Here is a 17,066-nt window from a genome sequence, read left to right on the forward strand (position 1 = left end):
TCACTTAAAATAGTCTGACGCTCCTAGCTTTAGGAGACACTCCAGAGAAAAAGGGAAGGAGAGCGACCCAGAGCAGCTCTGTTCTCAGGCAGTTCCAGATCCTTCACACAGAGGATTCCCCACCTGGTTTTTTACCATGTCCGTGGTGGAGCCTTGTTTGTTGGCACGTAAAACCAAACCACCTGGTTTCCAAGGTCTCCACCTGGTTTGCAGAAGCTCAACCATCATCCTTGCACTTAGCAATGCTATTTTCTCTACCTCGCACTGAGAACCCGGCCCCAGGCATGAACGCATGGGAGCTCGCTCACTGGGACAGCTCTTGGTGGGCAGCCACACGCTATGCGTGCCCCTTGAGCCAGATGTTCTGTTGGTGACCTTCAGATACGTCAGGATTGGATTTATGCAAGGTCTAGCTTTGCTTTTTGGCGAAGAGGAGCATTAAGTGGAGTCTGTTTGTTTGACCGTGTCCTTGAATCCTCCTGTAAATTTATGTTCCAAGTGAGTGATTCTCAATGTTCCCAGAACAAAGACCCCCAGTTTTTACACTCAGTTTTCATGGATCCTTAAAAAAAAAGACCACGGAATTGTTGGATAAATTATTAGACAACAAATAATGACAAATATGCTGTCACAAACTCAGTGACATATTTTAAAAAAATAACTTAGGTATTTTGCATGCCTCTGTAGGGAGGATCCTGTGTGTGTGTGTGTGCGTGCACACGTGTGTAAATGTGCCAGAGAAAGACACTGGTTCTCTTCTCCAGTTACTTCCCATCTTAGTTTTTGAGACATGTCCTCACTGGCGCTTACAGGTTCAACTAGACTGGCCAGCAAGTCCGAGGATTTAGCCTGTCTCTGCAACCCCAGTGCCAGGATTCTGGATGCATCTTCATGTCTCCTATCTCCTCTGTTAAGTACATGATACTGGGAACTGAACTTGGGTTCTTGTGGTTGCGTGGCAAGAGCATTACTTCATGGTTCCTTCAAGTATGTTTTTTAATGAATTAGCATTTTTATTAAGCATATTTGCATTGAAACTGATACTGCATAAATAATACATGTTTGAAATGTGTGTGTGTGTGTGTGTGTGTGTGTGTGTGTGTGTGTGTGTAGGCTTGCATTAATTCAAGGCAAAGCCCATTTAAAAGCCATAAGGTGAAGCAGAGAGCTTCACAGAACCCTGTGAAAGGTTTAGAATGTTACATAAAATGAGCCAACCATAAACCCAATCTAGAGTTTAAGGCGAGCTTTTAGCTGTTCTCTGCCTGACAGATTTGAGTTGTGGTTTTGGTTGGTTTTGTTTTGTTTTTTATTTTTGGTTGATGGTGATGATGATGATGATGATGATGATGATGATGATGATGATGATGATGACGATGATGACGACGACAGGGTTTCTTGGTGCAACCGTCCCCACTGTTCTGGAACTTGCTTTGTAGACCAGGCTGGCCTCGAACTCAGAGATTCGACTACCTTTGCCACCCAGGTACTGGGGTTAAAGGCGTGCACCCCCCCCCAGCTGAGTTGTTTTCTTAATTATTATTTTTTTAGATAACTTTTCCTTGTGTGTAGTCTGTGACAGTTTAAACTCTGGGTTCTACTTTGTCTCCTGAGCTTTTGGAATTTCAGGCACCTGTCACTATGCTCGGTTTTATTAGGTCATTTTAAACAGCACTGGTTGCTTTGGTTTATTGATTGATACCCTTTTCTAGATCATTTATGTCCTTCCTTCTTGGGATTAATTTTTCCTTTTTAGTTTAAGGTGAAATTTAAGCTTTGTTTTTGCTACAAGAATTCAAGTCTATATAATTTATTTTACATTTAAAGATTCATTTCAGGATTTTAATACATTGTAGCATTTATTGAGCTGGAAATAGATTTAATTCCTTTTCAATCTCCTCTCCACCCCATGGGTGACTTAACAATGATTTGTTTCCTAATATGTGGGACTTTTCGCACAATTTTATTTTATTTATTTAACAATTTTATTTAACAACTTTATTGTTTTAAAAAATGTAATACCAGGGCAACTGGGATATATATTCTGTAGACTTTCAAGCCTTAACATCTGTTCAACTCTCCTATACTCAGTCTACGCTGGTGAATGTCCCATAAGCACATGACAGGAATACCCTCATTTCTGAGTCTCTGTTCAGAGGACCATGCTTAAAACGTAGATTCATTTTGTCTCTGGATAATCAATTCCTGCCAAGCAATATAAATCTCCCAGCTGTGTTGTGGCTCATTTCTCCTTCTAGTTCTGCCAAGTTATGGTTCTTCATGTATTTTCAAACTATCAGTCACATACATATTTATACTTAAACTGCGCCTCTTACAGACAGTAGATAGTTAGATTTCCAAAAGACGTTTCAGGATGAGTTCTGGGATCACAGCATAATTGAGCGGGAGGTACAGAGTCCTCGGACATCCTGACTGCATTCCCTCGGCTTTCCATGGAATGACACCCATGTTTCAAAAGATGCAACTGTTTTGCTACGCCATGAACACCTAAGGTCTACACGTTATATTAGGGTTCCCTCTTGGTTTTATATAATTCATGGGTTTTGACGTGTTTAATTCCCAGCATTATAGTAACATAAATTACTTTCACTGCCTCTAGAATCTTCTGTTCACCTGTCCCTTCTACCAACCTCCATCCATCATCCTGTACCCCTGTCTTTCACTGTCTCCCTAGCTTTGCCCTTTCTAAAATGTCAGAGTCGGAGTGACCTAGCACACAGTCCTTTCAGATGGGCTAGATAATTCATTTCCGTCTAGTGCTGAACACTGTCCCGTTATCTAGATGTATCCATTCAGCAACTGAGGGCTGACTGGTTGTTCCTAAGTCTTAGCAGTTGCAAAAATGTCCCTGGAGTGTAGACTTCTGTGTGGGCCTTCGTTTTCACTTGGGTGGTTGCCAAGCAGCGACATTGTTGGATCGTGGAGAAAGAGTGTGTTCAGTGGGTAAGAAGGTGCTGATCTGTCTCCAATGTGACTACATCACCCCGTGTTCTCGCCTCCAGTGCACAGGATCCTGCTCCACACTCCGCTCCTTCTGGGGGTTTGAACTTTTCACTACTCTATTGGGCTATGCTGTATCTGAGTGTTGGTCTAACCTGTAATTCCTTAATGCCATATGATGATTTTCTTAACTTAGTCGCCTTCCGAGTCTTCCACAGTGAGGGGAAAGTCTGCATGTTTTGATCAAATCCTTCAGTTTTGCTATTGAGTTTTGGGAGTTCTTTGTACATTTGGATTTTAGGTTTGTTTGTTTTTTATTACTTTTTATTTATTTATATTTTAGGTATGAGTTCCCTGTATGTATACCTGTATTCCAGCAGAGGGCACCAGATCCTATTATAGATGGTTGTGTGCCACTATGTGGGTGCTGGGAATTGAACTTAGGACCTTTGGGAGAACAGGTATTTCATTCGGCTACTGTTTTTTATTTATCTACCTATTTTTATTTATTTGGAGAGCACTAATTTTTCATTTGTGAGTGGTTCTCAGTTGGAGGTAGCTTTGGGGTTAGGGGGCGGGGACTTGTGTCCACTTCTCTCAGTGCTGGGATCCTGTCTGCTACAGACCTGGGCAGGCCCTGGCCTGCTGCCCTAGTCTCTGTGAGTTCATCAGTGCGTCAGTCAGTCACGCTGTGTTCAGAAGGCCTTGTTTCCTTGGATTTTATTTTTTGACTAACTAATTTGTTGGTAATTAGGGATTTTAGTCTATTTTCTTCTGAGTGGTTTTTACATGGGAGATGCTCATGTGTCTTCTCTCTGTGTTTTGCCTGCCCTTTTGAATTTGTGCTTCAGGAGGTTGAACTGCTCATACATTAGTCAAGGCTAGCCCAGAGCGGTACCCCCAGGCCTTTTATTTTTATTTGACCTTTTAAAGACATGGTGTAAGTTTCCTAAGCAGCATAAAAACTCAGCACCATCTGGTTCCTGCCTCCTGAATAGCTGAGAGGACAAGAATCACCAGGAATCACCAGACCCGCCACGTTCATTTTGTAGCATTCTTTTTTTTTGGAGACAGTGTTTCTCTGTAGCTTTTGGAGCCTGTCCTAGAACCACCTCTTGACCAGGCTGGCCTCGAACTCACAGAGATCCGCCTGCCTTTTTTTCATCTTTTTCTTCTGTGCTTCCCCTTTCCTGTCTTCTGAGTTTAAGGCATGCAATTCTTCACAGCTTGGATAATGAATGATATTGGATTATCTTCTTCTTGGCTGCTATGTTTTGATTTTTAAATATTTCCCTCTCATTTTCAGTGGATCACTTATTTCAGATAATATACCCTTTTCTTCTTGCATTTGTATTTTCTTTTAATCGTACAATGTCAATTTTGCCAACGAGATTCTGATTAATTTTCATGATCATATTTTTCCTTCACATCCTTGAATATATTTATTTGAAAGTTTGAGTAAGTTCTACTAAATTCTGTTAACTATTGAACATGGGTATCATGGGGGGTTTTAGCAGTATGCTGGCTAGTTTTACGTCGACTTGACACAAGCTAAAGACATCTTCGAGGAAGGAACCTCAGCTGAGAAAATGCCTCTATAAGATCTGGCTGTCGGTAATTCCATAGGGCATTTTCTTAATTAGGGATCCACGGAGGAGGGCCCAGTCATTGTGGGTGCCTCCATCCCTGGGCTGGTAGTCCTGAGTCTATAAGAAAGCAGACTGAGCAAGCCATGGGGAGCAAGCCAGTAAGCAGCATCCCTCCATGGCCTCTGCATCAGCGCCTGCCTCCAGGTTCCTACCCTGTGTGAGCTGCTGTCCTGACTTCAGTGGTGGACTACAGTGTGGGTGTGTGAGCTAAATCAACCCTTTCCTTCCCAGGTCGCTTTTGATCAAGGTGTTTCGTCACAACAATAGAAGCCCTAACTAGGACAAGCAACCATCTCTTTTCTTGACTGCAGGTCATTTTCTCGTTTCTCTATGTGACTTGTAGTCTTTTTTACTGGATGTTGTGTATTGTTAACATTGTGAATAGAGTCTGGATTGTGTCATCTTTGTTTAAATGATGATTTTATGCTTAAAGTGAGACCTACTTCTGCTTAGCCCGTGCGCATGCCTGGCTGCCTCTTTTTAGAACGGAAGTCTTCCTGGAATATGACTTTCTCACTTATGTGTTGTCTTTGGCTGTTTCTGTGCTATGAGTACAGTAGCGGGTACTTGCGTCATATGCTGTGTGTGTGTTTGTCTGTTCCGACTGCTTCAACCAAATACCAGTAGACTGTTTACCAACAGCAGGAACACACTTCTGACGTGTTAGAAAGTCCATGTGCTAGAAAGTCCAGTTCAGCCCAGACACCAGCAGATTCAGAGTCGGCCCTGGAATCAAAAGTGTCCCGCATCCTCTCATGGTAGCGAAGGGTGGGAGTTTGGGATTTCTTCATTACATCGGTATTACCGTAACACTATTATTTCCCAGAGTTTCCAGTTGAACACTGCCATGTGAAGGATGAAATGTCAATATGGCATTGGGGGAGCAGTCACAAGCACAGTCTACAGTGGTGGCTGAGAAGTCAAAGCCCCATACCGTCTAGTTCCTTAAGACCTTTGCCCGAGCCTTATTCTTGTTATTTTTTCTTTTGAGAACTGTCTGGTCAAGTCCCAGGCCCATTTTTAAAATGGGGCATTCTGGTTTTTTGACTTTTTTCTATGCTATCCTATTAGGTCTGTCCGATGTGCAGCTGGCAGATTCTCTCCCACCCAATGACCTTCCTCTTCCCTTGACTGTTTTCCTAGCTGTGCACAAGTTCCTTAGCTTTATGAGGTCTGCTTACCAACTGTTGGCCTCCATTCCTGGGCCAACAGAGCCCTACTCATAAAATCCTTTCCTGCACTCACATCTTGCACGGGAGTGCCTATGTTGTCTTCTAACAGCGTTAGTATTTCGGGTTTCAAACTCTATGGTATTTGATTCATGCGAAGCTAAATTTTATGCAAGTGACAGACACTGACCTGATGTCATTCTCCTGTATGTGGACGTCCAGGTTTCCAAGCAGCCTTTGTTGATGCTGCTGCCTTCTCTCCACTGTGTTTCTGGTCTCTTTGTCAAATACCAGGTGGCTGCCGGTATCCCATGTTTGGGTCTTCTCTTTTGTACGTTGGTCTATATATATGTTTTTGTGCTATTACCACACTTGTTTTTTTTTAAAAAGATTTATTTTATTATTATTTATTTTATTATTATGTATACAGTGTTCTGCCTGCATTATGCCTGCATGCCAGAAGAGGGAATCAGATCTCATTACAGATGGTTGTGAGCCACCATGTGGTTGCTGGGAATTGAACTCAGGACCTCTGGAAGAACAGGCAACGCTCTTATCCTCTGAGCCATCTCTCCAGCCCCACTGTTTTTTATTACTATAGCTCTATAATATATCTTGAAATCTGGAATGGTACATCCCTCTTGTTGCAAGGAGGCTGCTTGTTTGTCCTGGCCACCCAGCTAGCTTAGCCCCAAAATAATCACACAGAAACTGTGTTAATTAAAACACTGCTTGGCCCATTAGCTCTAGCTTCTTATTGGCTAACTCCTGCATCTTTGTTTAACCCATTTCTATCGATTTGTATATCACCACGAGGTCATGGCCTATCAGAAAAGTTTCAGCATGTCTACCTCTGGCTGCTGATCCATGGCGTTCCTGACTCCGCCCTTCTTCCTCCCAGCATTCAGTTTCATCTCCCCACCTACCTAAGCTCTGTCCTATCAACAGACCAAGGCAGGTTTTTTTATTCATCAACAGCAATCACAGCACACAGAGGGGACTCCCACATCACCCTCCAGTACTGTTTTTTTTTTTTTTTTTTTTTTTGTCAGAACTGCTTTGGCTATCATGGGTCTCCTCTGACTGTGTATGAATTTTTTGTTCATATCTGTAAAGACTGATATATGTATTTTGACTGGGATTGCTTTGAATCTATATCACTTTTGGTAGGACAGCCATTTTCCCAATATTAACTCTAACAACCCACGAATGTGAGAGGTCTTTGTATTTTATAATGTCTTCAGAGATTGGAGTTTTCATCGTAGAGATCCTTGTCTTCTGTTTCTCTAAATTCTTGAGTTGCATCATTAAATCATTTATTTGTGCTCCTTCTGGTTTTGTTTTGAATGTAGGCATATAGAGCTATAAAGGGTACTTGAAGAACTTTTTAAAAAATGTCTCAAAGGTATTATTGTGTTTTCATTTTCATTTAGTTACATAAACTTTTAAAAATTTATGTTGACTTCTATTTTGGCCAGTTCATTGTCCATAATAAGTCATTTAATCTCCATGAGTTTTACACTTAATATAAATTGGTTTGCAATCACTTTTAAGTTTTATTGCATCATGGCTGAAAAGGGCACTTGGAATTATTTTTTTCTGAATTTAAGATTGTTTTTTGCATCCTAGGATGTGGTCTAGTTTAGAGATGCTTCCATAGACTGCTGAATAGAATGTTTGGGTGGAATATTATGCTATTAAGTCCATTTGATGTAAAATGTCTAATGTTTCTTCTATTCTTTTTCCAGATGAGTTATCTCTTAGAGAAAGTGCATTATTGAAATTACCTAGCACTGGGTTGGTATTAACCTATCTTTAATTTCAGCAATATTTTTTTTTATGAAATCGGGCGCCCCAGAGTTACTCCATGTATGTCTAGTAATGTAATGTTATCTTGGAGAATTGTTGCCTTGATCAGGAATGAAGCGCCCTCCTTTTTCTCCTGTGTAGCTTTAGTTTGAAGCTGAATTTTGTCAGTTATGTGGATGGCCACCGCTGCTTCCTTTGGTCCCATTTGCTTGGAGTACTCTCTCTCCACCCTTTCAATTTAAAGCGGTGCCTACAGCCAAGTCCCTGTCGATAACAGGAAGATGATTTTGTGTTAGTCCACTCACCTAGCCTGTGTCTTTCGATTAGAGAGTTGAGTTCATACATTTTTAAAGTTAATATTCAAAGGTGTGTATACTGCAGTAATTTTGTTGACTTTTTTTTTTTTGCTGTTTTAGTCGTGCTTTGCATTTCATTAATTATTGCTTAATCTTTATAAAGAGTGTCTTGGCCATGTGTGTTCCTCTCTCAGTCTGAAGTACCGCTTCCAATATTCTATAAGATCATTTTGGTAGACATGAAGGCTGTTTTTATCAGGAGAACTTTTTGGCTCCTACCATTTTTGTTAAATAGTTTCCCTAGACACAGAGGTTAAGGCTGCCATCACGCCTTTTAGAACTTTAGAAAGCATTCCTTCAAGCTCCTTTGGCTTAAGAAATTTTCATTGAGAAATCGGCTGTTACTTTGGTGAGTTCGCCTTTATATGTGACATGTGTTTTTTTCTCTTGCAGCTTTTAACGCTTCTTCTGTATGCATAATTAGAGTTTTAAGTGTGGTAGCTTATGAGTAGTTTCTTTTTTGGTCTTGTCTCTTTGGTGTTCTGTATGCTGCTTGTATCTATAAGGGTATTTCTTTCCTTAGTTTGAGGAAGTCTATTTTTATATTCTTAAGATCTGGTCTATGCCATTGACTTGGGATTCTTCTTTTTCATCTGTGCCTTTAATTAGAAGATGCAGTTTTATCTTGGAGCCCTACAGTTCCTGCATTTTCTTTTCCTGTGTTTAATTTTTTCATATTCTTTGCTTGTGTGCTCTAACTCCTTCAGTAGTCTATCTTCCACTTAAACCATTCGACGTGTATGACGTTCCTCTGCATTTTTCTAGCTGGGATACTGCATTTTCCAGTTCTGTCTTCATTTCAGTTTGACTCTCCTCAATGTTTCTGTCTTTTTATCGAATCTGCTTTAAATTCTCGATTGCCTTTGTCATTTCATTCAACCTTATTTTTGTGGGGTTTGTTTGGGGGGTGCATCACACAACACATTTTTTTTTTTCTCCTTATGTTCTAAGTTCACCGAGCTGTTTTTGTCTTAAACTCTTTGAACTCTTTGATGAAGTCTATGACTGTTCTTTTAAGATCTGTGCCCTGGGTCTCAGCAAGGTGATTCTTACTAGACAATTCTAAATGACTGCTTTTAGAGGAGACAGTTTTGTCCGTTTATATTTTATTTTCCGTTTGTGCACGTGGATATTTTTCTTGTTGGTTGTATGTTTGATGCAGATAATGCAGACGGGGAAGCAGACTGGCTGTGTGTTCTGTCCCAGGTCTGGAGGTTGAAAGGGTATGGGAAGGGCCCCTCAGTCTGAGCTGGAACACTGGACGTGGGCTGGGCTCTATCCACAGACTGAGGTGAATGCAGGCGGTTTGTGGAGTCACTAGGCTCCACCAGAGCCCAGAGTGCGCTGGCCAGGCTAGACCTGGAAGGTAGTTTTAGGGTGGGGACATAGGATAAGGTCTAGATGAGAGAGGTTGCTGAGCAGGTGCATCCTGGCCCAAACCTGGAGCTTGGGAAACTGAAGACGGGGTTCCTCAGAGTATTGGGTATGGGCCCAGAGGAGTGGTGTTGAGGGTGTTGAGTGAGTGCAGGAGGCATGGAGACGAGAGAGCAGACTTACCAGGCAAGGTCAGAGTGCAAGGGGCTTTGCCATGGCTGGAAATGGAAGACTGGTAGAGGACGCAGCCACCAAATAAACCTACGTCTGCCCCTTTATTTATGACAGAGTGCTCTAATCATTTCCATGTCAATTTTGTCCAGTGATGATATCACTTCTCAGTCCCAAATAGATTCTGTGGTAAGTGATTGCATGCTCTGTGTTAGAGATCTGTAGTCAAGGTGGACCCAGCTTCAATGAGCTCAGCAGAGCAAGCAAGACACTCAACACATTCTATACCCCCTTTGAAAAACCTCTCTAAAATCCAGAACATGAAGCGTGACATACAAAACAAATTTAAATGCAGAAGCCTGGAATTCCTCTTTGTTCCCCTTTTCTTTTTTTCTGTTTTTATATCTTAATTTTTTAAAATTATTTTGATTGAACTACACATTTCCCCCCTTTTCATCCTTACTTAGTGGTAGGGATTATGAGTATATTAAAAGAACAACCATACATTTAAAGAAAATTGTCAAGCCGTAAGTTCAAAAAGGTTAACTTTTCTTTAAGGACAAACTATTAAAAGTGAGTTGACATAATAGTCGCTTTTACTTTCTAGGGACCCAGAGGTCTCAAAAATAACAACTTCCATGTTAGGACATTTTAGTGTTCCTTTTAAAAGCTAATCAGGTCCTGTAGACAGGAATTGTTGGTTTCATCTGTGCTCTCCAGGGGCTGCATGTCCCTGATGTAGTCACCGATAGGAACCCTAAAGTCCCATCTTAAGACAATCCATTCAATGACAACACCCACTTAAGTCGCAAAGGCACGCCACAGAGTGTAGCCTACTCACTGTCTAAACACCAGCAGGAGTAGGATGAGGGAACTCTGGTATAAGAAACCTTTATTTTAAAATAACTTCATTGGATGTAATTCATTCAGAAAGAAAAAAAAACCCAGGTGGCTCCTGGGTGTCTGTGTCGTCCAGTGCACACACAGATGTGAAGACCGTTATCCTCTTCTGGCCCATACGTTGTAAAATTCTGGCCAGGGAACAAAGTCAGACCCTGAACAGCAGCCTCAGATGTGTGGGCTCACGGGGCCAGTGGCAGGTCAGGTGTGTGGGCTCACGGGGCTGGTGGCGGGAGTACACTTTGCTTTATTCTCCCCAATAGTAAGGATCGGGGATCCTGTCAAGGACCTGTGGGTACCATCTCTCCTAACTATCCAGTGTCACCATGGTTAGCAAGACCCAATCATACACCATACATAAACGAAGGTGCCAAGTCCTGGTGAACTTTCTTTGTAGACAATGTTGTTTTGGTTTGGTTTTGACCGTTTTGGAAGCAGCAGTGGCTGCCACAGGCTTCACAGCTTTGGGTGTGCGGCCACGGGGGATGAAGAAATGGCAGACACACACATAGAAAAGCTGGGCAAAGGCGGGATACTTTCAGTGCACACTGCTAACATCCATACTCCAGCCAGGGGAAGGCTTTGCTGTCTCCGTGAGCCCGGAGAACTGGGATCCTAGAGAGCAATGTTCATGACATGAACGCTTGTTCATTCCTACCCGGGGGACATCTGCTGGCAAAGGGGGCACCGTCAAATCAGATGCTGGATAAATGGACGCAGATTTCAAATGGTTATGTTAAAGGATCGACTTTAAAACTGCCCCATTACATGTGGTGGGACACCCCCACCCATGGGGGCAGCAGAGGGAGGGTGGGAAGAAGAGACAAACAACAGAAAACACAAAAGGGGGGTGACCTGGGAGGGATTTGGTGGTTTGATGGTTTGACTAAGGAGTAAGAGGGTCATAGGGAGACGATGCTCAAAGTACATTATATACGTGTGAAATCGTGAAAGAATAAAATAAAAAAAATGTGGGTGGAATTCAGTCCAAGAACGACCAGTTGTTCGTGTAAAATTTTATTCCAACTACTTTTATATAATTTTCAAGAGCTCACGAAAGTGTCTGGTGAGTGTCCTGTCATTCCCACTGAGTGATTTCTCCAGCTTTGGCTCGTGGGGTTGTTTGCTGAGAATCCTGCTTTTCTCTCAAGGAACTAAGGACTTCCGGGTCACCACATCACGCAGGACCTTACGGTGACAACTCCCTTCTCTCGGCAGGTGAACACAAGACCCGAGGAGTGCTGAAAGGGGCTGGAGGTTTCCAGAGTGGCCTGAGAGGAAGCCTGGTCCCCGCCGCGTCAACAACCCTGCGCCGTTTCCCAAAGGTGATGTTGACGTCGTCTTAATCAACACCGCTCGCCTTCAGTCTGCCGAAGCACTCCAGGATGGGCTGCATGAAGTCAAAGGAAGCATTCCCCTTTCCGACCACATTAGACATCCACAAGCTACATGAGAGCGAAGAAGCGTTCATGCCCGATGACAGCTGTCAAACCAGGACCCCTTCTCCTCCAGTTAGACCCCAAGTCCAAGAGGAAGTGAAGACCCTCCCGGAGCCCAGTCCCATGGTCCTCGAGTTTGCAGAGCGTCTGGCCAATGACATCGTGCAGGATGCGCTGCAGCAGTGGGTGTGTGAGAACATCAAGTACTACAACATCCCCTACATCGAGAGCGAGGGCTCTGACACCGCCATCGCCACCGGGTGATGGCGTTCCGCTAGGCTCTGGATGTAGTCGGTGCTAGTTTAAATACACGAAAGAAGTTTCAAAACCCCACCTGGATGTACAACCGCGTCTATGATATTAGTGTAGAGATGCTTACGGTGACATCCGATTTTAGGCAGTTCCCTGTTAACATCGATGTGTATCTGCTCGAGCTTGAATTTGGGTCACAGGAAGGAGGGGCAGAGGGCTTGTGGCACCCAACAACCAGCTTAGCTGTCTGCCCAAGCATGTTCTTCCTGAGGCAGTGATGGCATATCACCAAAGAAAACACTGAATAAAAAGTGCCCAAATTTCAAATGGTTATTTTAAGGGAGCGACTTTAAAATGACTATTTCTGTTAATATATACCAAAAGAAAAAGAAAAAGCCCAGACCATGAAAAGGGGTTTCCTTAAAATGTCTTGACAAAGAACTGAACTCCAGCCATAGTGGCCCACAGCCTGTTTGTATGCCAGGGACTGCCCACTTCCTGACACTGGAACTTATAATCAGAGAGTCAGCAGGAAAGGGGGCTGCCTCGGATGCTCTTACTAGGAAGTTCATTTATAGGTGAGAAGGTTAACTGACGCCCTGGGTCTCAGGGTGATCCCACTGCTTTGCCTGGATGATTTAAACTTCGCCTATGACAGCCATCTTTCAAGGATAATTTATAGAAGCCATGACATTTAGTTTACAGTATTGAATTAAGAAGCTCTTTGACACACCTTTTATCCACTATGTCTTAATGACAGAAGTCCAGTCTGCGAGGTGAAAAGCCAAGCCCAGGGTCATGGCTAAGCGTGGGTAAAGCCTCTGGCAGTGCTGGTGAGGGTGCAGAGCCAGCATACAGGGGGTTGCAATCTTCTCCACTAGACAGCAGAACAGAACATTCCTCCCCAAGGGAGCACCTATGTGGGGTTTAGCAGTCACAGGGCGCTCTTAGCCACAGATTATAGAAATGTTATAAATGAAGCATTTATAGTATATACATTAGTATATACTGTTTTATTTATTTAAAGAACTCAACTATAGAAAGCTCATTAGTAACAGAAGCCATGGGGCAAAGCCAGTGGAAGAATGGAGCCGAGTGTCCAGGATTGTCACCAAACTGTGCTAGACACCAAGTCTAACCAGAGAGAGAATAGGCCCAGCCACACCAGCCCTTCAGCGATACGGTTTATCAGCATCCTTGAAATCCAAAACCACTGGAGAAAGGCTTTTGGTATCGCGAATGAGATAAATAGGTACTTGGCTTTGCCAATAACGAGAAACATTGCCTCTAGTTGTAATAATGTGCTGAAATCCAAGCCAAATGGAGTGAATTCTCCAAGTTTTAGGAGCAAAGAGGCCGTTAAAACAGCCGTTTTTCGGTTTGCTTTCAGATACCTGGCCATTCTGCTAATTTTACTAAGCCCTGGGAAGCGTAGTCCCCCTCCCCCCCCCCCAGCCGTCCCTCCCAGTGCGGAGCCCTTTCCCGAAGGACAGTCTCTAGTTCACAGAGCGGCAGTTTCCAGCGTCTGTGCTGATGACTCAGGCCACGAGTTTCTCACTCATCTGGTTTCTCATATGAGGTCACCTGTTGCAAGGTTTCCTGTTATTCAAAATATACAATTAAGTATATAGAATATGTATGTTGGTCCTAGCAAGAAGACATCATCTACACAGAGATAACAGCGAGTGGGTTGGGGTTACACGTGAGTACTTTAACTTCAGGTTTCTTCTTTGTTGACCCCCGCCCCCCAGGGTGGAGCAGAGGTGTCTGCCAGGTCACACCTAGCTAGAGGTCTGCTCCCTGCTGCCACCCCCTTTCAGCAAGTACGAACGGTTTTATCGTGAAGCAAGCACTGTGCCCTCACCTAGCCAGGCTTTAATGATATGGTATCTTCTAAGAGACCTGTCTTTGTAATGCATGAGAACTGCACATCAGCCCATGAACAAGGAACCACAAAGCTTCGTAGTAGGTGGATAAACCATGTGTGAGGAAGGAGTTGAGCACACTTTATACCACACTGGATAGTTGTCAGGACAGAGTTTGCCTTAGCGAGACCCCGCCGATAAGAAATCAGCCTTCTTTCGCGCCTTCGCATTAAACATCTGATCCTCATTTGAAGTCTTTCATTGAGGAGGAGATAAGTGAGAAGGCGGCCCCATAAGCAGAAAGATGGCGGATTCATTTGGTACTAGACGGGGCGTGTGGAGCATCCATGTATGGGCGGAGGGATGCTATCAGCACATGGTCGTGGAAGCAGATCAGTGGAGGAAATCAACGTGCCAATCCGGATTTACTAAGACTCTAAATGCCACAAAGCGCTTCGCTGTTGTCTCTTTGGTACCGTCACCTTTTGGTAACGGGCCTTTGATCTAGAACTCTCCCATCTTAGATGCCTTATCAGTTCTTTGCAAACTACCTAGACTTACTATCACTTAAAGCACAATTTTCAAGGAGACACACATGATTGTCTAAGCCCAAAGGACTTTGTATCAAATGTCCCCTAGGCATTAAAATAAATGCACAGAAACGACAAGCCATGCACGTCTTGCTTGGTCCCCACTGGCACTGGTGGGAGGGGACAGAGTACACGTCTACACTTTATTATTTTAGAAATCAGAAGCTATACATGGACACATGATGTCAAGAAACAGTAATGTGTATGTCAGTCTATACACATGTAGTATCTGTGTGAAATGACGCAGCCAGCCATGTTTCCCCGCGGAGCCGGATGTGCTAGCTCTAAAGAATTCGCTGTCATTTTATCTACAAAACTCATTTTGTTAGCAAAGTCCCTTCTGTAGGAGTTAACTCGGAAGTGATATATTTTCCCAAGAAAAATGTTGTGAAAATGTTTTTTGTAAGTATAATAAAGTCCAATTAAATTAGCTATCAGTACTTACTCAACTGAAGCAAATACTTGTGGTGTGGTCCACTGATGTCTCACATACAGACTGCGAGTATGTCTTGCTAACATGGACACAGACAAGCCCTTGGGTTATTAAGGTCTCATTTCGGAGCTTTAAGACTAGAGATGTAACACGTGGTCAGTATCGTGGTATTATTTCTGAACTGTCTGGAGGGAAAGGCTGTCATGATAAAAACCGAGAGCTGAGGAAAAGTAGATCCACCTGTGTGGGGAGGGGCAGGCATGAGCCCAAAGTTCCTTTCAGTTCTGTTGGTTTTGCTCTTACCTCATTCTCTTAGTTTTTCAGGAGCCTGGGACGAAGGAGAAATTACACCAAGTTACAAAACAAATGATAAGGTGACTCTAGTATAAAGTTATCCTGACATAAATCTGCCAGGGGCTGGGGAGACGGCTCAGTAATTTAGAGCACTGGCTGCTCTTCCAGAGGACCCAGGTTAATTTCCAGTGCCCACATGGCTACCTATAATCATCCAGGGATCTAATGCCCTCTGACGGCTCTGCAGGAAAAATATGCATACACATAAAATATTTGAAAACTGTCAACCTCCAATTACTAAAGACATTTCTATTTTAAATTGCTTTTGACTTTTCCTACAAAAGTTTGATATAACTTATAAAATGCAAGGGTGTGTCTGTCTTAGAGACTGGAGTTTCTTAATTCCTCATTTTTTTTCAGGTTAGCAAATACTGCAAATAATAGGCATAATGCTTTCATTTCTACTGGGAAGGTATGTTCTGATGACCTGGAAAAGCAGAGGCAGAGACAGCACTCTGGAGATGGAGCTTCTTTTCCAGTAAGACTCTTCCTCTTTTTGTTTACAGAGTAACTCTTCTGTTAAGTGTTGTTCCAAATTCATTCATGTTTTCTTAAATGAACATTTGTAAGGCATTAACATGCCCCCCTCCCAATTTCAGGGTCTTTATTTTTGCTAATCTATACATAATTTGATTAATGAACACATAAACTACCACTGGAAGCCAAAGTTACCATTTTAATGAGAGAATGTAACTGAAGACTCTCTGGAGTACTTGAGTTTCCCATCTTTCAAACCAGGACCCAGCAAGTCATTTCTGATGAAGATCACAGGGCCATACAGTATATGTCATGGCGTCTTAGGGTTTCTATTGTTGTGAAGAGACAGCAGGACCATGGCAACTCTTAAAGGGAAGACATTTAACTGGGGCTGGCTTACAGCTGGTTTAGTCCATTATCATCATGGGGGACAAGGCAGACGTGGTGCTGGAGAAGGAGCTGAGCGTTCTACGCCTTCATCCACAGGCAGCAGATGCAAATGTGTCACTGGGTGTAGCATTGAGCACAGGAGACCTCAGAGCCCACCCCCACAGTGACACACTTCCTCCAACAAGGCCACGCCTCCTAATAGTGCCACTCCCTATGGGGGCCATTTTCTTTCAAACCACCACACAGGACCATTTCCAGTAGCCTAGCTACAAGGATGGTTTTGCTGCAGTAAAGTTCTAGAAACATTGGCTTTTGACATCAGCTAACTGTTGTATCATGAATCATTATAAACACTGGTGCTTCGACTTCAGGTGACCATCGTACCATAGAACATTACTAGTCTTTTCATTTCTTTTCCAACAATTTAAAAGTGAGGAAACCATTTCCAGTTTGCAGGCTGGAAAAGGCAAGCTGAGAGACCTAGCTAGCCTCGGTGATATGTTTACTGACCCTCGCTCCAAAATAAACTTTAGGAGGTCTGGCCACCTCAGAATTTCAGATCACTGCTTCCCAGAGATTTAAAATAGCTATTCAAGTCTTCATTGGTAACTTCCTTTAGACTGGCCGGGTTCCATTTGGGACTCTGGTCTTTGTCAATGAGAACTGTGAAAAGAAGGCAGAGATATTAGCACAGCCTGCTCTGCTGCTATCAGATGGAACCACTGCTACCTCTGTCTTACTAGGCATTCTCTTCTATAGCACATTTTTCTGCAACGCTTATGCTTTCAATAAAACCCAGTGAACTAATCTGGCAGTTTAAATATTCCTCTTCCATCCTCAGACAGAACTATAAATGAAATGTCTGTATTGCAGACTG

The 17,066-nt window shown here is 43.0% G+C and overlaps 2 protein-coding genes across 7 annotated transcripts in view; one reads left to right on the forward strand and one right to left on the reverse strand.

The window, feature by feature from the left end:
• Positions 1–14,967, forward strand: part of Akap19 (A-kinase anchoring protein 19) — a 56,771-nt gene extending 41,804 nt beyond the window's left edge. For all 5 annotated transcript variants that reach the window (XM_085684263.2, XM_048456023.3, XM_048456021.3 and 2 more), the window contains exon 2: positions 11,608–14,967. In XM_085684263.2, the coding sequence (XP_085540389.2) occupies positions 11,775–12,092 (318 nt within the window). In that variant the 5' untranslated portion in view covers positions 11,608–11,774 and the 3' untranslated portion in view covers positions 12,093–14,967. The remainder of the gene's footprint in view (positions 1–11,607) is intronic.
• Positions 14,968–15,978: 1,011 nt separating this feature from the next.
• Positions 15,979–17,066, reverse strand: part of Hibch (3-hydroxyisobutyryl-CoA hydrolase) — a 63,833-nt gene continuing 62,745 nt past the window's right edge. For both annotated transcript variants that reach the window (XM_087902353.1, XM_087902352.1), the window contains one exon: positions 15,979–16,852. In XM_087902353.1, the coding sequence (XP_087758479.1) occupies positions 16,737–16,852 (116 nt within the window). In that variant the 3' untranslated portion in view covers positions 15,979–16,736. The remainder of the gene's footprint in view (positions 16,853–17,066) is intronic.

The sequence above is a fragment of the Myodes glareolus genome, chromosome 27 (assembly GCF_982192425.1).
Source record: "Myodes glareolus chromosome 27, mMyoGla1.1, whole genome shotgun sequence".
Lineage (NCBI taxonomy): Eukaryota > Metazoa > Chordata > Mammalia > Rodentia > Cricetidae > Myodes > Myodes glareolus.